The 25,465-nt window shown below is 43.1% G+C and overlaps 1 protein-coding gene across 1 annotated transcript; it reads right to left on the reverse strand.

Moving 5' to 3' along the window:
* Window positions 1-205: 205 nt before the first annotated feature.
* Window positions 206-20,393, reverse strand: LOC306788260 (voltage-gated potassium channel subunit beta-2; the record flags this gene model as incomplete). Its single annotated transcript, XM_079283702.1, has 14 exons — window positions 206-2,129; window positions 2,283-2,371; window positions 2,743-2,863; window positions 3,008-3,102; window positions 3,213-3,333; window positions 3,448-3,533; window positions 3,639-3,725; window positions 5,037-5,080; window positions 5,184-5,228; window positions 5,713-5,757; window positions 5,989-6,068; window positions 6,257-6,294; window positions 6,381-6,424; window positions 20,098-20,393. 14 exons carry the CDS (start codon window positions 20,391-20,393, stop codon window positions 2,040-2,042), a joined length of 1,281 nt encoding a protein of 426 aa, XP_079139828.1. The 3' UTR covers window positions 206-2,039.
* Between the last annotated feature and the right edge of the window lie 5,072 nt (window positions 20,394-25,465).

Here is a 25,465-nt window from a genome sequence, read left to right on the forward strand (position 1 = left end):
CTAATTCCAATGTAAATGTTTGCAACAGTTTCAAACGTGAATGACCTTTAAAACAAGTGATGTGCTTTGTTCCTTTCGGTTTGAGCAACAGACACGACACATTCAGAATGAGTTGTCTCGTCTCTCGCTTGGTTTCTCTTTGTTGCAAGACAGTAAAATATAAGTTATGCAGGCAAAAGTTACATTTCCAAGGTTTGATTGAAGGATCTTTGTACACTTGAAGCTACAGTCAGTCTAACTGAACATCAGAGTCACGGAAGAGAGCAACGTTTCAGCTGCTCCTTCAGGATTCATGTATTTAACCGTGATCTTTTAAACTCACCGCCAAACAGAAAAGCCTATTTACAGTACAGTGTAACCTTGCACCAAATAAAATAACTTCATGTATTCAATCATCCGCTCTGCAGATTGGTGCTGTTTTCATGAAAGAAAATAAATGAAGAAAAATCACAAAATGAACAAATCGCCCTTTCACGGTACAAAGTATTGAAAACAATACAAAACTAAAGGGTGAAGACATAAAATGCACAGTATAAAACGAGTTGTGCATGTGTGCAAGAATCTAGGGAACAAACGATACAGAGAAAGAGAACTCCCAGAGAAGCTATATTGTTAGGCTTCCACAAAAAAAACAAAAAAATTGTTACATTTGCTAAATCTTACCCCAAGTGACCCGTGGCAAGAGAAATATCACATTAGACAAACTCAGTCATATCACTGATGTTCTATTATTTTAAAACTACTCGTTCCCCACAGTGTCCACATCTTTGTGTCAGATGCTCAGTGACCTTTCCACATCGTCCAAATGTCTCAAGCCTCCCAATTAGGAACAATGATGCTCTTCACACGAATGGCATTGTTTTGATACAGTTGGACAACACAAAGTCTCAACGTCAGATGCACACACCGCCGTGTCTGCAGACTGCAGACTCTTGAAAGCTAGAGTGCCCGCCAGCACAGATCCTGGATCAAACTGCCAGACCATTTAGAGTAAGAACAAATGGCTGACAAGGGCACTGCAAATCTACATAAGCCATAAAAGCCATGCCACATTTACACCCTTTTAGGGCTATTCTCTCTTAAAGGGACATGCGCACAGTTTACAAACAGGAGAGGCAAAAAGACTGCTGAGAAAGCAGCAGGGTTGGGAAAGTTACTTTCAAAATTTGAGCCACTTCTGATTGCCAATTTTGCATTTTAATAACTAACATAATGCACTTTAATTAAAAAGCCAGTCTATCAGTTGCCGTTGCAGTCCAATCCATTCATTTGAATTCAGTTCAAGTAATTTGTGCCATCATTATTTCATCATGTGTAAAAATGCTCACGATATTTGGTCACTGTCAAAGTAATGAATCAATGTTTAAAATATGTGATCAGTTTTTTCGTTAGACCATACAGGATTTGTTTGTTTGTTTTTTTCACTGCAACAACTTTACAAGTAATCTATTGTTCCCAACCCTGTAAAGCAGTGAGCGTGGCAGATCAGTCACATGCACACTATGGGAAATGTTAGGCTAGTGACATGAGTACTAGCCTTTGGCTCTCTGGCTGCTGGGTACTAAGCATCATACAGAATAACAGGCAGCTGCGAGGGGAGGAGACTCGTGTCCAATGAAAGCACCATTCACACTTTAAAGTTCCATTTTAGCACAGAGCTGTTTTTTTTCCACTTCAGAACATTTGATTAAGAAGAGTCAAATCTGCTTTGACATCAGTTGAACATCGTTCAACCTCTGGTGGTCTCTTTGGATGGCAGAGACTCCCCTCTGTAGAAATAATTAAACTGTGAACAATCTGCAGTGAGCACTGTATGACCTGTTAGTTTTTCTTTTTTTCCCCAATTGAGAGATGTTCTTTTTTTTCATACATGATACAACGTAGTGCGCAAAATGGATATGCGCACGTACTGGAAGCATAATGTTGCTGAGGACATGCAAGTTGTTGAGTATACAGCAGAGCAAAAAACGATGTTTCCCCCAATGTCATTTGTCTTCTTCGTCATCTCGAAACATCATCTGTCACTCGGATTTGCATCATCAAGCGCGCAACTCTTTCTTCGAGTGTGGCTTGTTTCCCAGCAGGGCATCAATCTCGGTCATAGTTTGAGGGGTCATTTGGGTTAAAATCTGCAAGCAGGAAGAAAAGAAAGTCAATTATTGTTGTTGTTTTTTGTCGTTTACATTGCTCACAAATAAGCATATCTATTGGTTCTTACAACTATGGGTCAGTGTGTCAGGTTCAATTCTTAACATAAAAGGAAGAAAGGAAATCAAATCTACCCGTAGGGCACCCAGGTTCTCGAGTAGCTGGTCTGTATTAGAAACACCCAGAAGCACCGAGCTGACTCCCTCACTGCGCAGACACCAGGCTGTAAAAAAGCAAACAATGAAACTCACAATCAGTTAAAGGTGGTGACATCAGTGATAACCAAAGGACAAGTGGATGAAGTTGAGTTTGTAGTATTTTGCAGATATCAGACATTCAGCATTGTCAAATGAACAAATGAAACAGGCATCGACCAAACATATTTGATTTGCTGAACTTTCACTTTTATCTTACGTGGGAAATATGTGAACAGACATTTTTGAACCAATCGTTTTGTACCCCAAAAAGCATTTCAGCTTTGACAAAAAGCAAATCTAAAACGGATCAATTGAAACCGTCAGTCACACGGCGATAAAGTAAACACAGAATCCGTATGTCTCCACAGTGCGGCGTTGTTATGGGCCTGGGTCGTACCTATGGCCAACTGTGCAGCAGTGCAGCCCAGTCTGTCTGCCAGTAGATGGAGCTCCTTGATTTTAGCGAGCTGCCTGCGGCCCTCCTCGCTGTTCACTCGCTCCTTCAGCCACTGGTATCCCTTCACCGGGAGCAAAATGGAGAAAAGCGTTAATGCAGCACTGATTTCACGCTGCAAATACCCCACTGATCAGGGAGAGAATTACACCCAGGCTGACTTCCAGTGAGAGGAATCCCAGAGGAGGGCCAGTCAAATCAAACTGACCTTCATTGCTGCTCTGGAGCACTCTGGCACACCATCACTGTACTTCCCTGTGATTAATCCACAAGCAAGTGGAGACCAGGTCATTGCTCCAACACCTGCAAGTGTGGAATAAGAGCAGATTTTTTTTTTTTTTTGAATGAAACAGAAAGAACCTTCAGTTAAAAGAATAAAGATCAATAGATCTGCAGGACTGTGGATGTCTGACCGATCTTGTGGTAGAGCTCGGGAAGCTGCACCTCCACTTTATCCCTCTGGAAATAGTGATACTCTGCCTGCTCACACACAGGTGGTATCAGGTTGAACTGGCGTGCCACCGAATACGCCTCCTGGTGCCAAACAGGCAAGAGACAAAATGGTTACCGAATATCATTCATGCCAAAACATGCCATCCTTCAGTTTGTCAAGAGTGAGCTTTTCTGAGTGTTGAGAGCAGCATTCACCATGATTTCCATGGCACTCCAGCGCGATGTGCCCCAGTACATAGCCATACCCTGGTTTATTACAAACGTCATGGCCCGTACAATCTCTGTAAATCACAGCAGCCGTCATATTTACATGACACTCTTTTGAACAATTCAAGGCAATTCATTGCAGCAAACAAGAAGAATCATTTCAAACATCTGCAACTGACCTTCCATGGGACTGTTGACATCGTTCCTGTTGGCAAAAACAATGTCCACATATTCTAGCTGGAGTCTTGATAAGGATCCTCGTAAACCTGTTTAAACAATGGTCAGTGATTAGACGTCGTCATCATCAGAATGTCTATGAGTCAACACAGTGGTGCTTTGAGCTAAATGCTAACATGCTCACGATGACAATGTTGTTGTTTAGTAGGAATAATGTTCACCATGTTTACAGTGTTAATTTACATCCAGGATTTTCTCATTTTGTTAAGAACTTCAGTGCAAGATGGGCATGATAGTTTCAAGTGAAATTAAGAAATATATATATATATATATATATATATATATATATATATATATATATATATATATATGTATATTTCCACATTTACACATTTGTTTATCGCATTTTTAGTGGCAATGTTAAGTTAATGTAACCGTTAAGTGTGATGTTAAAAGAAAACTGCGATCTTCGAATGATATTCCCTCAAAATATTTCCCTTTGAGTCAGTACGTGCTTGTTATTATCAATTAAGACGACGGGATTGTGTATCACGATATATGATTTCATCTAAAGACAACATATATTGAATTATCGCCTATCCCTCATGCTATTTAGCACTGAACACAAAGTGCAGCAGAGGTTAATGAGTAAACCAAAGTAGGTGGCAAACAAATGTCAACCTCATGATGGCACTAGAGCGGAAGTCAGGGGATAACCAAAGCAATTAGGATTCATCTACCAGGTAGGAATCATGACTGTAAAGATAACCCTGATGATCCTGAGATGTTATCGTCACTGAAACGTCATCTTCACGTTCCCTCATCTGCCCCCCTGTACCTCTGTAACTAGAAAGACAGACTTCAGTTAGCGGCAATATCTGAATATCTGACAACCCACCAAAACATCCTCATCTGATTTCACTCATCTGATTTTCATCAGCTTTCTCACTTTTGCTGTAATCATGCTCCTCATCTTCTACCAGCAAACAGTCCACGAACATGTCGATACAAACCATCAGCTGTTGTAAAGGACTTGTTTTTGGTATGTGGTGCTTTATTTGATTTAAACATGTTGATGTGTTTAATGTGACACGAGACATGGAGCGGCTTTAACTGAGCGAGACGAACTGTGCACACACACTCTGGGTCCTAAAAGGATTCCTCACATCTCAGGCTCTGGGGCCCAAACTGATGCATTCTGGGAAACATTTTATTTCAAATAAAAGTACTATACAATCCAATAAAACAGACTTTTGAACTTTAATTGTTTTTTAGTTGTTGTTGTTTTTTTACAGTTTTTAACTTTCCTGGAGCAAAACCTGAACCTTCTTGTATTTGGTATTGATAGTTTACAAATTAATTTCAGATACTTCAATTTAAAAAAAGTAAAAATACGCTACCTTCAATAATGTGCTTTCTGGAGAGTCCTCTCTCTGTCTCTGCTCTGTGAAGTGATGAAAACTAAAATGATTGATGTTCTATTGAAAGGAAGAATGAAAACAATGATTTTTCCTTTTAAGCATATTGTCTTTAAGTGTTATACTTACTGGCCTCCCCAATAGATCTTTGTCGTGATGACAAAACTTGAACGCCTGGCAAAGACACATAAGTATTAGGAGCACAGTTATCATGGGAAAGCATTTAAAACAATATCAGTCTGAAATCTTCAATCTTCTGATTTCTAAATGTAAGTATAACAGTTTTCTTTCTGCATGCCTGCAATCATTGGTACATCAAAAAGAAATGTGGATACATTTTTTTCCTCAGATTAAAACTATCTCACGGATTTCCCAGACAGGTTTGGCAGCCACCAGTATTTATTTTAAAATGGAAACATTTTAATCCTTTTATAGTCTTTCTGAGGCTAAAGCTCCTAATTTTTCTAAAAAAAAGTATGAATTTCCCTTGAGATATTTGAATACTCCTGTTCCAACAGTAATACAAACGGTGGCCATGCAGTGCATTTCAGAAAAGCAAGGCATTGTTTGATTACGATTTCAAGAAGTATATTCATAATATAATAGAGTTAGAAAGCTTTTCACATGTGAGTCAGTCTGGAAATATGAGTAATATCACCTCCATCCTTTCTTCTTGACGATGTTGCCGAGAGTGATTTCCGCTCTGTGGAGAAACACGTCATTTACTGTGATAGGTCGATGCTAAATTCAGACTTCTGCACAATAATGTTGAATCACACAGGATCTCTTGTCATATGTTGACAAGAAACCGGAACACTCAAGAGAGAAGTTGCACCAGAGAATATAAAGAACACTTAAAAGTACATTCTAGGGAAAGATTAAACAGAAGCTGAAGTTTTTCTCTATGAGCTCGGAGGAATAAGCAGAGCCTGACCTTCCAGACGCATACACCTCTGCTGTGTCGAACAGGTTCACTCCGTTCTCATAAGCTATGGTCATCAGGTTCTCGGCCATCTGGGGGAACGCAAACATTAAGACTGAGAGACGGAGACGGCGGAGAAATTCCAATTACACAGAGGGCACGATATGCAGGGAGGCTAATACAGTAGATAATGTTGAATATTGCACCAGCTACTTTAGTTTCTAGGTATCAGGTCTGTGGGATTTTCCATAATTGAAAACACAGACAACAGAGATCTCACCTCGTCAGAGATCTGTGATCCAAACGTCACCCAGGTGCCTGAACGAGAGGAGAGACGGAGACGTTGTTTTGTTGGAGGGGTTGAAACAGAGGTGAATATTGTCCTGCCTTCAAACCCAACTCACCTAACCCGAGGCAGGAAACACGTAGGCCCGACTTCCCAAGGTTCCTGTCAAGAAAGAAAGAAAGAAGAAGAAACAAATCTGTGAAGCTCAGAAAGAAAAAACAAAAAGGTATGATGTGTTGGCATTTAGGATACATTTGCACAAACAATCACATGACCAGACCTCATCTTACAGTGTGTGAGTGACAAGTGCTGCACCCAAGGGCTGAGCTACTTTGTTGTTTCCCTTTTATGCTATTTTTATGCTATTTTATACTTTTACTCCACTACATTTACAGCTGTGGTTACTTTGAAGATGTTGAGACCGTAGTATCAAATTCTTTGAACATTTTGGTATTGCTACTGTGACTCAAATAAAAGGATTACTTTGGCTTCGTCATTGTGTCCTCAAAATACTGAGGATAAAAAACTAAAGATGCAATCTCACATAAATCAAGAACATACAAAGACAAAATAATAATATTAATATGTAATAACATAAAACTGAAGTATAACACAAGATTAAAAATCACAAAATATGAACACACTTATTTCCACAGCATGCCTGGATGTGAATACTTCCTCCACCACTGCTGCTGATTGAAAGTCTTTCTCGCCTGTGGTTAAATTACAGCCGGCGTCTAATTATTTCTCAACAATTGACCTTTCATCCGCCGCATGTTAACAGTTCAGTGTATACCACTGGGTCAGTGAAACAGCTGGAGGGAGCAGGGCTCAGCTCAGATAGGCGAAAGCTTATTTTGGTCTGTGCGGTATATGGCTCAAAATGTTCCACACGCTTAAGGAGAGTCCATCACCCATCTGATTATTCAGACAGCTGCATTTTGAAGGGCGAGCGCGCAGAGAAGAAGAGAGCTGCGTTTGGAGCATGCACTGTACAGCTGAGAAGGATGTGGGCTTCGTGCTCGCTCTCCTCCTCCAATGCGCGCTCTCCCCCATTCTAATTGGCCGCGGAGCCAGCTGGAGAGGCAGCAGAACTGCAGTGCAACTCGCTGCTCGCCGTCTTTTCATCTCCAGCGCCTCTCCCCTCCCCGCCTGCCTGCGTCCGCCACAAATAGCCAAATGCAGAAAGACAGACTGTCAGAGCATTTAGACTCAGTCGAACGAGTCCTGCTTTTATTTGCTCTGGTCTATTTTTAATGCTTGACCTTAAGCTATTTTTAGAATCCTGCATAAGCATGTGTCCCAGCGTGTGCGCGTTTGATGCGCGTGGGCGTCAGTGTTTGGGTGTGAAACACTCATTGTTCCTTTAAACCCGTCAAAATAGCACACAGGTTGGAAGGTCGAGGATGTTATATGGAGGGGGAACTGTTGGTGGGGGTTTGATGTTGATGTTTCTTTGTATGGTAATCTGGCTGTCGTTTGTCAACCAATGACGGCTCTGCCTGTTCTCACGCGCTGACAGTCACTTTGAACACTGGGAGTAAATATAAACGAGGCACATGGGAGAAAACACACTTCAGAGTCTTTTTCAAATCAAATATTCAAATTTTTGGTTTAACACATGGTTTTGTTTTGTGACATCCATCAAATTGTGCCTTTTTGTCCTCAGTCAGGGGGAGGTTCAAGGGAAATGTTTGTCAGACAACATTTGACAAGGTGGGACCAATAAAAGCAACCCCAAAATATTCCCTGCTTGTTAAAACAGCTTCAAAACTAAAAGAAAGGCTTGAAATCCATCAAAAATATGGGACGCAACATCAACTGCAAGATAAATACTATATCTGCATACAGAGTAAATGAGATCTCTGTGTCTCAAACTAATCTATCTATCTATATATATATATATATATATATATATATATATATATATATATATATATATATATATATATACCCCTCATTATTTAGCACAAGGTTATCTCGCACTGGTAGTAAATGTGCATTGCATTAATAAAGCTGACTGTGTTTACCACCTTAATCACACAAGAGCACCATGATGGAAAAACAGAATGCTATGTGTTATATTACTAATTTAATGTGCGACAAACAGAACTAAACAAGAGTCAGCATTAGAGAAAATGTCAACCATCCGGTAGCTTCCACAACTGTTACACAAGTGCATGCTTTTTCTGTTTCAATAAGCTTGTGTTCAATCTGGATTTTGAAAGAAAATAGGTGCACAAAGAGAAACAGGCTCGCATTAGTGGGTGAATTCAGGATTGCCGTGCCACGTAAAACACAATTATCTTTTTCTGTTTCTGGGCTATGTGGGGATGCGAACTGGCCGCCCCCTCCCCGCTCTCACTCCGCCGCTGCAGTGCTGCAGTCTGCTGAATTACTACCGCTAGAGTCTGGAGAGACACATGCTCCGTCTTTCCTCTCACTGTCTCCCATGACACTCTCTCCCACTTTCTCACGCCATGATGCATGCGTGCAGACACTCGGCCTATATTTAGTCTGACATGCATTTGGCAAACTAACATGATCTATATTGTGCCGGAGTCAGTGGGGGCCGCTCGTTGCTTCCATGCGAATGTTCACGCTCGATGGGAATTACGCTCCCAACACAGGCACAGACCTACATGCAGTCACGCATGAACGCACTTGTGAGCAGGGCACACGGAAACACAGATGCTTCTCTGTAGCTTTCATATAGGGCTCTCCGTGCTTACTCATCTATTTTCTTTCTCGCCACAAATCATGAACTCCGAACAAGGTGATTGCAGGGACTTGGTTGTTCCATACATTGTTAATGGAGGGGAGGAAGGCATAGGCACACAGGTGCTCTGTCACGGTGTAGTCAGCATTTGAACCCATGCTGACATTTATAGTTCTCACCTGAGACAGGAGGAAGACACTGTTTACAGATGGTTAGGTGCAAATGATGGAGGGCTTTTTTTCCCCTGCAGTTGTCATGAAATGCCACACACATGCTGAGCAGGCTCTTCTCCGGAGGGAAGCACACCTAGATATTAATAACACTCACGTCTGTGTGTGTGTGCGTGCGCTTATACACGTATTTTCTGAGCACAAACTGTGGAAAGATGGTGGGCTGTCTGTTCTCTTTTAATGATGCTGTACACACTTTTTCAGGGTAATTTCACCCAAATTACAAAGAGCACATTTTCTCACCGACACTATGAGATTTCATTTTCTTCCTCAAAACAGTGGAGGCAAATGAATTCTTACTTGCGGTGCTCAAAGCACTGACAAATTGCATTATTTTTTTATTTCCCACCAACATCTCTTTCCTCTGATCGGTGTCCTTGTTGCTCGATAATCCCCCGGGGACTATTTCTGAAAAACAGAACCACATTGTTTCTGTTTTTGCTGAATTTGCATGCTTTGAGCACCGCAAACACACTTCCCCTCACTTCCATTGTGTTGATGTAGAGGCAGACATTTGCAATCTGCAACGCTACAAACCACAATAAGAGAAAATGTACAGTGTGAGAACGGATTAACTTTGAGGGACAAGGACCCAGTGTCATTCTGACAGCGCTCCAATTCTTGCTTCAGCTATTATTAATGAATTAGGCTGAACAACAGACTGTTCATGTGGTGTAATGTTTTTTAATTGAGTTGCATTAAAGATATATTAAAACAATCAGGACGGTAGGTCTGTCCTCATTATAAAATACACTGAGCAGAGCAAATGTAAAAGAAGCAGATTCTCTCTCACACACAGACGCTCAATCTCAGCTGCTCTCTTCTAATGTTGCGTATCAACTTTCTTTTTGTCCCCGAAAGGCAATTGGTTGTACAACACATGAAAGAACATAGACATACAACACAGTTAAGGGAAGTTAAGGGAACTTGAATACAAGTGATACATGTGCATAGTTTGTTTATTTGTTTAAAAGGGGTCACTGCACGATTACCTGCCAACCTGCATTATGTCTGTGGCGAGTTGAATATTGAAAAGATGTGTCTGGTCCGCTGCCTCATAAATATAGACTCTGACAGCTCGATGCATTTTAAATGATTAAATGCTGTCGCTAAGATCTTTTTGAGTGTCGCACTGTCCTCCAGTTTAGTTTCTCTTGATGTTCTGTGATTTAAAACATCAAGAAGTGAAGCAAGTGGAAAAAACTGAAATTACATCCGCAGTGCATGTTCATATTTCCGACAGCTGAATATTGGGCAAAAGTACAAGACTCCAAAGAGCTTTTACAAAGATATTAAAGGCTAGATGATATATTTAAATACTTCCTGGACGTCTACAGGACTTGTCTTTTATTAGGCTGTGTTCCTGCTCTTACATGATGACATGCTATAATGACTGTGTCTCCGCTGAAAGACAATATTACACTCGGACTTTGACTAGAGGACGTGACGTGGATTTCCCGGCCCTGATTACGACGCTCGCTGTCCAGAACAAGCCTGTTGACTGCTGCTATCGCTTCCATCCGCAGGCAAATGTTGACAAATGTAAGCCTCAACAAACAACACTGACCCGGCAGTCACTTCGCATTTCCAAAAGATGAAGTTACACGTTTTAAAAACCCCTTTAAGGTCTCCAACCCTGCAGCTATGCAAATATCAAAAAGTATTGCATGGCTCTATGATATATCATTATAACATTCAGCAACCTGTTAATATATATTAGAAGGCAGATCAAATAAGCAGCCACATTTTTGCCGTTTGACAGCCAAAAACAGATCACAGTTTGGATATATTTAGATTAGGAGGCAGGATGAAATCAAGCAAGTAAATTGTGTTACTTTGCCTAAAACCTGTTGCAAGACCTCAAAGTAACATCATTAATCTGTTCGGTCAGCGTAAAACTCAAAAACCCAGCCAGAGGATTGTTAAAGGTCAAGGTTTGTCGCAGCATGTAGCCTTGTTCTCTTCCCTGCTAAACATCCCATTCATTTCCAAAGATAATCATGACAACAATATGAGGCCAAAGCACGTAATTATTACTCAATTAGTATTGTTCATCACAACTGCCCTCTGAAGTCCATATTTTATCACTGTTTGGTATTCATCATGGCGTCCATAGGGTTTTAAAAGTGGGAACAGTCTGCTTGCTGCAATTTCTTTTTTTTTATGTATGAGGCAACTCTAAAACCACATTAAAGTAAATAGTCTGGGATCAAATTAACAAGCTGAAGCTGTGAATTCATTGTGCCCTCAGCGTGTGCAAAAGGGTAACTGAGTGAGCGATAACACTGGGGCTGAATCAGCGTCTCACAGCACCGCAGGGCCTCAATGTATCGGAAGAACTCGACAGGGTTGTTCATCAGCACAACTCAATCATTACTTCATCAGCTGCTGAGAGTTCAGGCTTTCAAAACTCACTGTTCAAGAGTACTCTGCTGGAGAACGGCGCCTCTCTGCATGTTGAATGTTAGGACACTTCAAATCGCTACACAAATGCAACGCCTTGTTTTCCAGCTAAAAATGCCGCTGAATATAGGTATTATCATCATTACGGTATTTTACTTTGTGGCACATCACCTGTCACTGGACATTTCTATTTGTTATCTGGTTGATCAACTTTGTTGACCACATTTTTCCAGAGCTTTCTCCCAAATCACAGCGTCTATGGAAACGCCATATGTGCTGTTCAATACCATGAGATGTGGGTCAAGCTAGTAAGTGGACCTTATCATCATTGGATCATTCAAAAATGACAAAAAAAAAATGCAGAAGCTATTTGCAGCCAGATTTCAGATACCAACGATGCTATTTACCCCCTGGCGATATAGACAGTGTAACGATTGTCGACATGTGCATTTAAGCACGTTCATGCATGAGTGCATGTATGTTCTATGTTCTATGCGTGCGTGTGGATTGTGACACTGCCAAGTGTATCATGTGATGCAACGGCTTGGAGCCCAAGAGAAAAACAATAAAGTATATATTATCTTATTGTCACCCGGGTGTCTGTAGCCAACAATGCTATTTGCACCAAATAGACACTTGGTGGTTTTGCTCGTAAGGTTAGTCCAAAGGGACTTACTGGGGCTACTGAGCTAAAGTGGTACACAGACACCATCACGTTAGACGTGATGAAAGTGCGGTCCGGTTCGTTTGTTACTGACGGTTTGATGATCCATGGCGGTGCTGGTGGTCCAACTGGTCTGCTGGGTTACACTCCACTAAACTGCTCTAAGCATCATAAACACAATCAAACCACCCAAAGAAACATTCCCCAAAATAAAGGGGCCTTTACAGAACAGCCACGGACGAATTCATCAAACCAAACTAAGATTTCATCAACCAAAAATATCCAAAAACATGGAAGATCGTCATTGAGATGCGCGGTCGGGGGACACTGCACTGCTTTAGCACCAAAAACTACCTCCAGGTGCTGCCATTACTATTGAGGTCATTAAAAAAAGAAACCGTAAAAGCTTGCTAGAAATTGATTTAACATGACTTCTATGACAAGATTGTAAGAGGCCTACAGGTCTACCTGAGGCCATTACATTACATTACATTACAGTCATTCAGCAGATGCATTTACCCAAAGTGACTTACAATAAGGGTATTCAGCACAGGCATTCAAGATAAATCTATCTTGGAAATGTACCTGACCTGCGTACCAGGTTGCTGTCGGTGAAAAGAGAAGGCCTGGTTACCATAGAGACGGCCAATTCGCTGAGTGACGGGACTTTTTCCGAAGAGACTTCTAGACTCACCTCACCTCCGCAAGTCCCCCCCAAAAAAAGAAAAAAGACTACTTTCTAGACTAGAAAGGAGATGAAGCGAGATTCAAACGGAAGAGTTGGGGCAGGGGGTGGCAGCAGGGGCTCATGGGAAGGATAACTGGCAGCAGGTGCCATCGTCTGCGACCTGCCGGTGAGTGATGAATACTCACGTTCATGACATAGCAGGGGAGACTAGGAGACTACAGGAAACAAGCAGTCAAACAGCGCAAAGAGTGGAAACGATGAGGGCCATCTGTAGAGAATATGTACTCACAACTGTTTACCTCTGCTCTGTTGTGGTTTTCATTTCGCCTCAATCCACTATCATGTCAAGAAACCCCCGACGTCTACTCTCTGCAGGGATACACAGACTCATTCATACGGCATGCAGACATGTTTTATGTAGATCCCTGCTCCTCCCTGACCTCAGTGTGGTCGTGACAGCAGTGTAAAATGGAGAATGTGCGACCACTGTGCTGCCACAAACACGCTCTGCGGCCGGGCGCTGGGGGCTTTGGAGAGGACTCGGTTGCGGAAGGGACTGATCAGCGACAGCAGTGCTGACTGATTAGGAAATGAAACAGAGAAAAACTAAAAGGCAACGCCTGGGGTGTTGCCACTGGCAACTGGAACCGGCCACATGCTGTATAGACTTATTGTGCTGCTGCACTCCCCATTACCGACACTTTCCCAGAGAGAGCGGAGCAGCCGGAATAACACAATCAGTCGAATGTATGCAATTCTCAAGGGAGGTGGAACAGTAGTGGAGACATCCTGGTTTCATCTTGTGCCTCATTCCCTGTTTTAAACACCCTGTTAAGCTGGAGCGCTGATCCATCAAGGTGAGCTGAATCAGAGAGAAACTAAAAGAGAGAAATAAACAACCTTTCTTGCTGTTTATCTATCGTCTGTTTCCCCTCTACAGTATGACTCAGACCTGGAGTGTGCAACAATGCTTCTCCGTGCATAAGATACCCGGCTGCAACTCTATTTTATGAAAATGAAATGCTTTTAAAGCCTCCAAGAAAAGCTGCAGGGTCCTGAGGTGCTTTTAGTAACGCTGTTATTGGAGGCAGGCTTTTCATTAATCTGTGGCGGAGCGCAGGAGGCCGGGGCAAACATCTGCATAAAACACCGAAGCCTATGGCAGATGCTCCTATATGCATACTGTCTGTTCCACTGCGATAACATTATGGCTGTTTGCTCTGGATTACATAAGCATCCATCAGTGCAAGCGTTTTCTGAAGCGTTGATGTCATTTTTGATAATGTCAGTAAAATCACTGAATCGCTGAGTGCTCGCTAATGGCTATGTAGGCAGCCTGCACAACATGTTACAGGATGCATGTTGGTGACAATTCACGCTAACCTTCTCGCTTCACCTCGCATCTCAGCAAAGAGAAGGAGGGATATAGAGTCAGAAAGCCTGGCTGGTAGAGCTCCATGATGAGAGGAACCTGACACTTCGTCACCCTCCACCCCTGAAGCTCCTAACCTCCATACTCACCTATACTTCATACTGGTGTGGCGCCCGATGGCCTCCTTCATGTGGGCATGGCCGTGTGGAGCCTGACGGACCCGGGCCCCTCCCTGGTCTTGGCCGAGCCTTGAGACATGTAGTTGCCATTACTCCCTTGTCCACCACCTCCTCCTCCGCTGCCACCGCCGCCTCCTCCTCCACCTCCCCCTACGCCTCCGCTGCTTCCTCCGGGAGGTGGGGGCGGTGCGAAGGCCACAAAGTCGGTCCTCACTGCGACTCTTGAGGTTGTGCTCAGTGCAGGCGAAAGACACCTGCATCCTGACCCTGGGTTTCAGGGGGCTCTTATTTTGATAGAGGGGGCAGGGGGACAGTCACACAACCAACAATGTCTGCAAACTGTTGGTGCTGCTTGACACCGCTTCCTGTTGTGCTGTTGTGGCGAAAGCAGTGATGCTCATACAGAAGGGCTCAGACAGGGCAGGTCAGAGATTTTGGCTGAGAGCTGGAGGGAGCGGGCAAGAGTCCAGCCTCTAACATGACACACACAGAGATACCGTCTGCTCCGTCTCCTGTCTGGTGATGCAAACCTGGCAAAAAGGGTCCTTGGAGTTTTCACGCTCACAAGACGCATCAGGGCTGCCCTCCAGAAACCATCAGGAAGCTTGTACGCTCACAGCAGTCCTCAGACAGGTTTTGGGGATGTGGCAGTTTCTTGGGAAGCCCCAAAATCCTCAGTGCAACAGAAGCCAGGCCTTCTCCCCCCCCCCCCACACACACACACACGCATACACATGCACGGGCTGGTATGGCTTATGTTGGGTGGCAAAGCACTTGATAGCTTGCTGTCTTCTCTTCAGCTGAGGTTAGTTGTGTCTGTCTTGAGCCGAGGAGCTCCGGAGTGTGCCGCAGCAATGACACAATCACAGCTACAGGCATCCTCGCACCTCGCGTCGAAATAAGGCACATCTTTCTTTTTTTTCTTTTTTTTTGTCGCAAGGCTTGTCAGCAAAAAAAAAAAAAAAAAAACTGACTTAAATGCTGGAATTTACATTGCCGAGGTGATCAGTCCGAGCAGGGTAAATAGACTTGATATGATGCGAATTCACAGAGTCAAGCCCCGCCGATGCATCATCGCCCAGCAGCCTCACGCTGCATCGAGTTGATGCAATAGAAAGAGAGAGAGGGAGGGAGAGAGAGAGAGAGAGAGAGGAGTGAGAGAGCGAGAGAGAGAGAGAGAGAGAGAGAGAGAGAGAGAGAGAGAGAGAGAGAGAGAGAGAGAGAGAGAGAGAGAGAGAGGAAACAGAAGCGAATCCAAGAGCGGCTTCTCTTTATTACCTTCAGTGTGTGCAGTCGCTCACATACCGGCAGCTGAGCAGTTCTCCCGTTATTCGACAAAATCTCCCGGTGCGCGGATTTGAAAAAAAACGCCGGTACACTGGCCCAAAAACCAGACATTTCAAACGCTCCGTGCCCACCCCCTCCCTCAGCATCTATCTGCCAGTCCAGAGTCCGATTGTTGGTTTTATTTTTCTTTCCTTTTTCCAGGGGCTTCAAAATGTTCACGACACACAAGCAATGTGGGGGTTTTCAAGATGCTCTCTCTCTCTCTCTCTCTCTCTCTCTCTCTCTCTCTCTCTCTCTCTCTCTCTCTCTCTCTCTCTCTCTCTCTCTCTCTCTCTCTCTCTCTCTCTCTCTCTCTCTCTCTCTCTCTCTCTCTCTCTCTCTGGTGTGATCTCTTCATTTCTCATCACACGGGTGTAGGCTATATACAGTACATTTCATCACATTATGTTGTAATAGGAAAAAAAAAATCCTCCATCCATTTACAAATGTCTTCATATTTGCACACAGAATCCCTGATATCACATTAATAATATTATATCACTTTTTCCATATGCAGGGATCTCTCTTTCTACCACACCCATGTTTCCACCTGAACCCAGTCTCTTTTTTCCACTTGATCTGCTGTGTTTTTACACCAATCACCAAAAATCACACTGCACCACCACCATCATCATCATCATCATCATCATCTCACAACAAATAAGCAGATACGACTTCTAAGTTACCTCTCATCACATATACGTAGCATAGCGTATCATATCGTCTTGCATCACATCACATCACGTTCAAATAAAACTGATGAGTCATTTGGTGGCCAGGTAATGAGAACAGCACCTTCACGGCTGTGTTTACAGTCTAAACCAGGGGTCTCTAACTGGCGGGCCGCGGTCCGGATCCGGACCCAGAAGCCGTCCCATACGGACCCGGACCAAAACAGAAGGTTATGATTTAAAACCTCACGGGGCACTTGTATTTTAACCGGCGCAGCTTTTGTTGTCGTTACGGTATAGTGGTTTAGTGGATGAGGAAACACATCCACTCTCTCTCTATTGCGGTATAGACCAATTGCATGCAAGTTAAGCCATCCCACGTGATACTACTCAGATCAAGTCTGTGTATTCCAGGCGGGAAACATTGCGACTCTACAGTGCAGACAGATGACAGAGTGAGAGGCAAGTTACACACGAAAAGACGGTAGAAAGAAAAAGAAAGATGCCGATATGAAGCGAAAACAAAGGGAGAGAAACTGAGCCGGAGAAAGTTGAGAAAAGTTGTTGATAAAAAGTGTTGATACAACTACCAGACTACTTAAATATATATCACACCAAATAGTTAGACATTATGATCTTCCGGACCTTTGCCTCAAGACATTTTTTCTAACTGGACCTCTTTAAATTTTAGTTTTAGACCCCTGGTCTAAACTATGCTGCCATAACTTTACAGATGACTGTCAATCCCAAAAAGTTCCAGTCAGTGTTTGCTCTCTGTCTTTGCTTCACACAGCGGGACAACCTGCAGAATGCTTTTGTGCAAATAAAAATACAGACACGCACTCGTACAAACATTCATCCTTTCTGTCATTTTGTTCTTCGGAGTCGTGTCTGATGAAATCTTTGCTTTTTACAGCAATCTGCAGTCCCCGGATGAGCCCAGTGCAGTCAGCTGCCAGCAGACTGTAACGTGGACTCTTTTTAAAGAGATATTTGGTACATTTACTGCACAGAGAAAATGTGAACGCACCGTGACATTTCAAGAGAGAGGATGGTTTAATGATCTGTCCTGTTAAAGTGCAGCCAGCGCCTACACGGATACGTGGGTGTTGCAGCCACACGTTTTTTCCCCAAGAAGCACTGTGTTCCAGACCTCGAACAAAATACCATTAAGTGAGTTGAGACAAATCTACATAATCACAAAATATTCATCCACACATAGGCTTCACCTTCACCTCCCCAACAAGGCCCATCGTCACGTGAACGCGTTGACACAACCTGCTCAACAGTTCAGACACAGCCCCATGGAGCTTCCCTTCACCAACACAGAGCACCAGCTGCTCCATCTGGAAGTTCCGTATTGATGGAACACAAACACCAATGTGTCTTTCAATACATCTCTTCACTTCTCTGCTAATGAGAAGGCTGTGTGAAATTGCCGTCGCAGGAAATGAGACAGATGACCATCTTTCTTCTGAAGAGGCATTACAGAACTGATTTTATAATGAGAACGTTGCTGAAGGGGAAGATTTTCTATCCAACTCTGTCGTCAGACTCGGCGCCGAAGCTCTCGTCTCTTCCGACTGTGATCCTCAAGTGGCACGTTTCCGTCCTTGATGAAAGTGCTCGAGATTATTCACACAATGATGTTTCTTGTGCTGTAAATCTCTTATTCGAGGGAGGTATTCTGCAAACATAAACGTGCCCATTAATTGAGTCTATTTGTTGAATAATGTCATGATAGTGTTTCGGTGATTGATCACTTATTAGAAAAGGGTGTGTGCTGTTGGCCAAATCTCATTGGGCTAAATCAGTCAAAACCTTACGAAGATATAACATTTTATAAGATGCTGAGAAATGTTTGTGTTGAGCCTCAACATGAAATGTGCATGTAGTTCAGCAAAGCTTTGATCTCTTCCATCAGACATCTTGTTTTCCCAAAGAGGACAGTCAGAGGACATGGTATTAAATCATTTTAGTAGGATGGCTTTTACTTAAATCCATCAACATTCTGAATCCATCTGACAAATTGCAATTTGATAAAACACGCCTAGCCTTTAATCTTTTCTCCCGTGAAAGACAAGATTATGCTTTCAGCCCCCGTAATGTGTTTGTCAAAATTAATTTAAGTATTCGTCTCACTTTCCCAAATTTGCCCTGCACTCAAGAGATCAGCGGATGTGGAAAATTGTTGTTTCCAGCAAATCAGACTGAACGCCGGGGTAGCTGGTTAGCTGTTGTGTTGCTCACAAGTAATGACTTTCAGTCACGCGGGAGTTCAAGTCGGATGCATCATGACACAAATGAACCAAACACATCACACACACAGTGTGACTGCTGCCATCACAGACATGTGACAGTGTCTGAGGTCGAGAGATGGAAGCAGCGCTGCCAGAGGTGGAGGTGCAACTGCATTATCCTCTGTTAGTTATCAAATGTTTGCTGATAGAAAACGCTGCAAATAGACCAGAGAGTACACGAGGCATGTTATTTGAGACGGCACGTGTCACATGTTCAAACAAATGACACTCTTTAAAGTGCAGATTTTGTTTCTTCTCTGCTTTTGAGTCGTTGAGCCAGGAGTGACGCTGCCACCTAGAGGCGACTTTACTGACTCTTAAGGGTTGTGTGAGTCTGTTTGGGATATAGAGTATCAAAGAAAATGTCATCAACAGCATGTTCCCAAATAATTAGGTTTATAAACTACACATTTTTCAGCAGCAAATTAATTGAATGACATTCACAAAGCCATGGATATTAAATGCAAATACATCTACAACATCTGTAAAACACAGTGCTATTCATCCTGTTTATGCTCTTTATAGTTTCGTTTTGCATATTTTTCTGTGGAAATGGATTCATGGTAACCTCCTCATCCCAAAATAGCGAATCGGATCACTTCAAAGTGAGAGACACAAACAGTGTAGCAACCAACTGCGTGTCCCCTGCTGTCAAATCACGCATCATCAACCCTGAAGCGTACTGCTGTTGGCCCCATCAAGCTGTCTGTTTGGAGGAGAATCAGACAACGGCTGACGTACAAGTCCCATAAGTTATTGTATCTGGCGTCAACATTATGATTCCGAACACCCAGATATTTCCGCAGCCCAGTCACATTTATCCAGCGCTGCTGTGCTTCGAAATCTCATCAAACGTATGATTTTTCTTTTCTAGGTCACTGGTGGAAAAAAACTGCAAACACATTTCCTTTTTTTTCCCACCCCGGAAACGATGTCTCCACTCAACAATGCATGCAGTGGTAATATATTCGATACAAAAGTATTAAGCATGTTATTTAAATGGTGCTCAGCATGGTCTGACTCACTCAAACGCTGAGTTTTATCTGCAGTCGCTCCCGCTTAGAAGCATTTCAAAGTCTGACTTCTCATTATAACTATATGTAATGAAGCTTTACGTGCATATTCAGTTGTTATCAATCATAATAATCACTATTAATGAATGCAACAGAATGCTTTAATTCTCAGCTGTTTATCTGTCATCTTTTTATCATTCCACCACATTGTGGTTTCACATCATTCTTTTTGCTGAACTTCTATTTCCCCCTCTCTCTGCCACCTCTTACCTGTATGTCATTGCAGAGCACTCCGCCTGGCACTCGGCCAGGGAGAGGCCGCATTCTCTCAGGTAGAGCTCCAGTCGGCGTCGCTCCACCAGCCTGTGCGCCGCCTCCAGGATCTGAGAGGCCAGGGCGTCTGACTCGGTCCTCTGGCCCGGGGTCTTGCTGCTCCGGCCTCCAGATTTGACCACAATGCTCCCTGAGGAGGACGACGCCTTGGGCTTCTTCGTGAAGCCATAGAGGTCTTCCATCGAGTATTTCCCTCCCTTACCTCCTCCACTACCACCCCGGCTGGCAAACATTGTTATGTAGAAACAAGTGCTGCAAACTGATGGAAATCGTTCGTCTCTGTTGCTCAGGTTTGTCTGCTACATCTACTTTAGGCAAACGGTGCTTCTGAGTTAGAAACAAAACAACAAGGCAGAGCTATTCTGATAAAGATTCGTGAAGATTTGAAACATCCGGCCCTGAGGATGTCAGACATCAAACCGCTGGAAACAAGAACTTAAAGCACCTGTAAAATATCAAAAGTCTTGATTGCTCCTTTGGGGAGTCTAAATCCAAAATAAGACAAAGCCAGTCCTAACATTTCAGCAGCAACTCCCAGTCACACACAATGACTCCTGCTGATGTGTGGTGCCTCTTTTCAGTAAAAGTGGATCGGAAAAGCAACCGGCATCTTTCTCTCTTTATCTCTTAAAAGAGGGATTTGTGTTGAAGCCCCACCAGCTTACATTTCTTCAGATTAGGAGAGCGCCCCGATGAATTATCTGCTCTTCTGTGGCTGCCACATAATCTGATACAGCAGAGGCTGTGCGAGTTCAACCCTCTGACATTTTCTTCAAATACTGAGTATTAATGAATCCTTTTTTCCCCTTTTTTCTTTACCTACATGGAGAGCTGATCAGTTCATCTGCGGGGGCCAATGGCAGCATAACTAACAGTCCCACTGCCTTCCAGCTCCTGTTGGCTCAAACAAAAACAAAAGTGGCATCCTCCCCGAAGCCTGGCAGCGGCTTCAGGTCAGTGCTGAGTGTAAGTGTCGAGGTCCGGGTTAATGTGCAAATCTCCAGCACCTGATTGTAACACAAAGCATCAAGCAGCACAGAATGTGGGGAACCTCTTTCCGCTAGAGGGGAAAATAAAACGTCTTACCACTGAAAAAAAAGGTTCGGACATCTGCTGATGGAGAGGATTACTTTTCTTCTAAACAGTATGTGTGCAAAGAAATCCACCTTCTAATCTCTTCTGTGCATAGCTGTTAAATCCCAGTACCATAAACAAAAAATGCATCTTGCATTAATTGAAGTACTTCACTCCCAGATATTATGAGCATATGGACAGATATCTTTTTCTTTATTTCAAATGGAAAACAATGATATTGTGAGAATGCTTGCTCACGTCCTCACACGTGTCACACTCTACAGCAGGTTGGATACTAGGATCAAAGAACTATCGATGACTTAATGGATGAATGCAAGTGCATCAGTACACAGGAGTGCAGCTCATTGACTGGCCGAGAATCCATTCATGCACCCGTCTATCTCTTTCTGTTCCTTCAATGGCGGCCAGGCGTTGCTCCTAAACCGCATAGGCCCTCCCTGACTTTGCTGCAGTGGCTTTAAAAAGCAGAGATCATCTGGGATTAAGCCGCTCTAATCGCTCTTTCGATTGACCAAAGGCAGCTGCTGGAGGTCGGCCTTGATCTTCGGTGTAAATTACCACGCTGAGTGTTTCCGGCGCCTCAGAAGGTGCAGTTCTCAGCAGCGGGATTATCACAGGAGAACTCGAGAGAGAAATATACGTTTGCATTCGTGTGAGCAATCTTGGTCTTCGCATTGTATAACTGTCAGATATCTGGGTTAGTTTGTTCTTCGTAAGCTGTTGCATGACTGTGCAAAGATAGATTTAGTCAGTGTGACAACATAGTAGCTCAGGAATATACAGCACAAAACGATGATGCAGTCTGGCTATTGTTTGCCACCTTGTGCATGCTGTACAGTGATGAGAGGGTGGCGAGCTGAATTGATTGTGAGAGAAGTGGGTTGAGGATCCCATGCTTCAGTGTTACTCACCCTCCAGCACCTTTATACACTGATGCACTGCTGGTGTCAGATTCATTTCACTGTGACTCCAGGAGAGACTGGGATGAGACGGTCTGTAAAAGTCACAGTGGCAACTCACAAAACCACACTTAAGGGACTGCAGGGAAATTATTCAACATGATCTCCAAATAAATGACAAAATACATAGTTTGTACAACATTTGTTTGTACCGTCCAACACTGTTTCAATTTTTTTATTAATTAATAAACAATATATAAAACTGTTTCATGATGTGTTTTTTCTTTTTCTTTTGACCCTCCGTGTGAAACTGAAACATCCTCCCCATAATATCTTAAAATAATAGAACGATATGGAATTGGTACAATGTATTTTTGCCAAGGGTGCACAAACAATTTAAGATGGTTAACTTTCAATTTAAACCTCAATATGTAAATGAATTAATAATGTTCACATTGCCACAAATTGATACATTTGACTTTGCTTTGCTTTCTGTTGAGATGATTTCTAAAAATCCTGCCAAATAAGGAAGAAAGAACAAAGCCCCCCCCCCCCCCCCCCCTTGCAGAACTGCCCCCTCTAATCATTTTCATACAGTCCCTAAGAATTCATGGTGGCTTAAATTCCCCTCTTCTTCCCTCTCACACACACAATGTAGAATTTTACAGAAGTCATTATCGGGTTTTATGATCCTGTAGTGCTTCATCTCCTATGGGCATTGACTTGGTGCGTTTGCAATGTTAATTTGAAAGGGAGTAGGGGAAATGATTGGTCATACATTTATATTTATATATATGCAGATTACTCCGCCCTCACAGCCTTGTTGTGTGTACTCACGCTCATGGGTCCATGGTGTGTAGTTCCTTTATAGTTTAATGTTGGCGTTTTACTTCTGCCAATTGCATCCATGCTTCACAAATCATAGAAGTGGTGTTATTGGTGAAGACTATCTTGCGGAGCAAAACTTGTGAGTAGCATATACTTGTGTTTGCCACAGAGTTTATTTACTGCAATAATCCAAAATCCAATGGAAACATCCTGTATGCTTTTTTAGTCGAGTGACCCAGTGCGACCCTAACTTCCGGGGTTGGCCTAAAACAAACACGTGCTATCTGCAGCATATCTTTTTTTCATAATGAGTTTCAAAGAGAATGGCTTCATTTTGAGAGGGTGGTGTCTTTGTCCACGTGCACAAAGTCAATCATAAAATCACTCAAAATGCTTTATAGAAAATTCTCGACAACGTAGAAACACCAATGTGTGTGTCTTGGACGGATCAGAGTCATCATGACTTTCTATTTTTCCTCTTTCAGGGTGCCACACCGTCCCTTCACCGCTGGGTGGCGACAAAGCAGCGCGGCTGAATAACAATACCACACACATGTCTGGTAGGCGACTCAAAGTTACCGTGAAGAAAACCATAAAAAAAAGCTCAATTCCAGTCAATGCATTTTGACAGTAGACGACTCCACCCTGTGATGTGTCGAGGAGACAGACATAGTCACCGGTTGATAATGTTGTTGAGCGCCCAGCCCCCAAAACACAACAATAAAACATATTGATAATTTCCCTCTCTCTCTATATATATATATATTTATATGTGTGTGTGTCCTCGTGTGATTTTACTCCACCCAGATGTGTGGGGGGCAATGGCGCAGGCTGCACACCGCGTTGTAGTCTCGGAGAGCACACTGTGAACAGACTGTGGCAGAGGCGAAACAATCAGACGTCAGACACGCGCTGCTTTATGCGTGACACGAGCTCATCGATCCAGACAGCGGTGTCGTCTAATTGACAAGTTGGACCGATGTCTGGGATGAAAATGTGCTGAGACAATGAATATGCACGCGCGGCGACTCGTCTCTGCACATACAGTCGTATAGGCTGGCTCATATGCATGTATTTCAAGCTTTCATTAACTTTATATGTCCCCACAATGACCATGATTAAGATGAACATGAGCAAAAGGAGTTATTATTTTCTCTCGATATTAGAGTCTGCACTTGAGTTTCTGCACGCTAGAGGGAGCGCAGAGCATGATTACTGGAGCCAGAGGCTTGTCTTCTTTTGGGATACATTCTTCTATCATGGCTCCTAAGCTGTATGAATTTGAAGAAGGGGTTGTTGGTCATTGCTGTTGCATATGCACTGTGTTGAATTGGAGAGTATGCACAGGGTTGGCTACGGTTTACTTTATTCCTGTAATCTGATTACATTCAATACACGTTCACGTCTACACACACGTACACACAACATACTTTGAAAACCTGCTTATTATTGCATCCAGATGCTGGTTGAATCATAACCATATGCTCCTTCCTCAGATTTCTAAGTGGACTCTGCACATGGTGAACAAAGGTGACACACACACACACACACACGTTCCTGACCGCCCTGCAGACTGTCACACCGCCAGCCCAGAGAACACGGTTTGTTCATGGGGTCAGTAATGAACGTGAGTGGTCATGTTTTTACAGTATAATCAACAGTTGTGATGGACTGTCATTTATCCGGACCAGGCTGAAGCAGTGGGTTTAGGTTCTTTAGGGGGGCCCAGGGGAAGAGAAGGGGTGTGTGTGTGTGTGTTGGGGGGGGGGGGGGGGGGGTTTAATCTCCTGGCCTGCTGTGTGAGGAGCTGCATTCACGCAAATCCTCCCCCCCCCCCCCCAAAAAAGTGACTGAATCAGGTTCAGACTTTAAATTTAGGAGTAAAATCAGTTCTGCAGTGCAGTAACTCACATGTGTCTGATTGTTTACATGAAGTTTCAGTGTTCACCACTCATTGGCTTTGTAAACATCCATGAGAATAGCTCATTGAGGCGATCAGTTACCAAACCATATAATTTAAATGTAGAAAAAGAGGGGGGAACATCCAGTGAAGGTAAACAGCTATGACCACATTACAAATACAAAGGCCGGGCTTCACTGTAATCATGAAAAACAGAGAAACAACAGACAAAACTTACATGAGAAAATCCACCCTTCAATGTTTTAAACTCATGTTACTTTGTAGTTTCTCCAAACCCTGCAAATTCTTCAGACTTTGTGGTAAGAAAAGGCCGTGTTTTTCTCAGTTTGGGACTTTTGGCGGATACCCGATGGTAAAGATGTTTGCTGGTGGGGTTCAGAGGTGAAGAGGAGTTAGGTTGATTTAGGACATGAAGGTGAGGCCTGTGAAAGCACAACTCCAAAGAGTGAACCCCATTAATCTGAGTTCAACAAGCACAGTTCAAAAAAGGACGTCCATCACTGATCAGAAACATCTTTAGCACGAGATGCTGGCCATTTCTGAACCTCACTGTCAGATACGC

This window comes from Melanostigma gelatinosum (assembly GCF_949748355.1).
Source record: "Melanostigma gelatinosum genome assembly, chromosome: 14".
NCBI lineage: Eukaryota > Metazoa > Chordata > Actinopteri > Perciformes > Zoarcidae > Melanostigma > Melanostigma gelatinosum.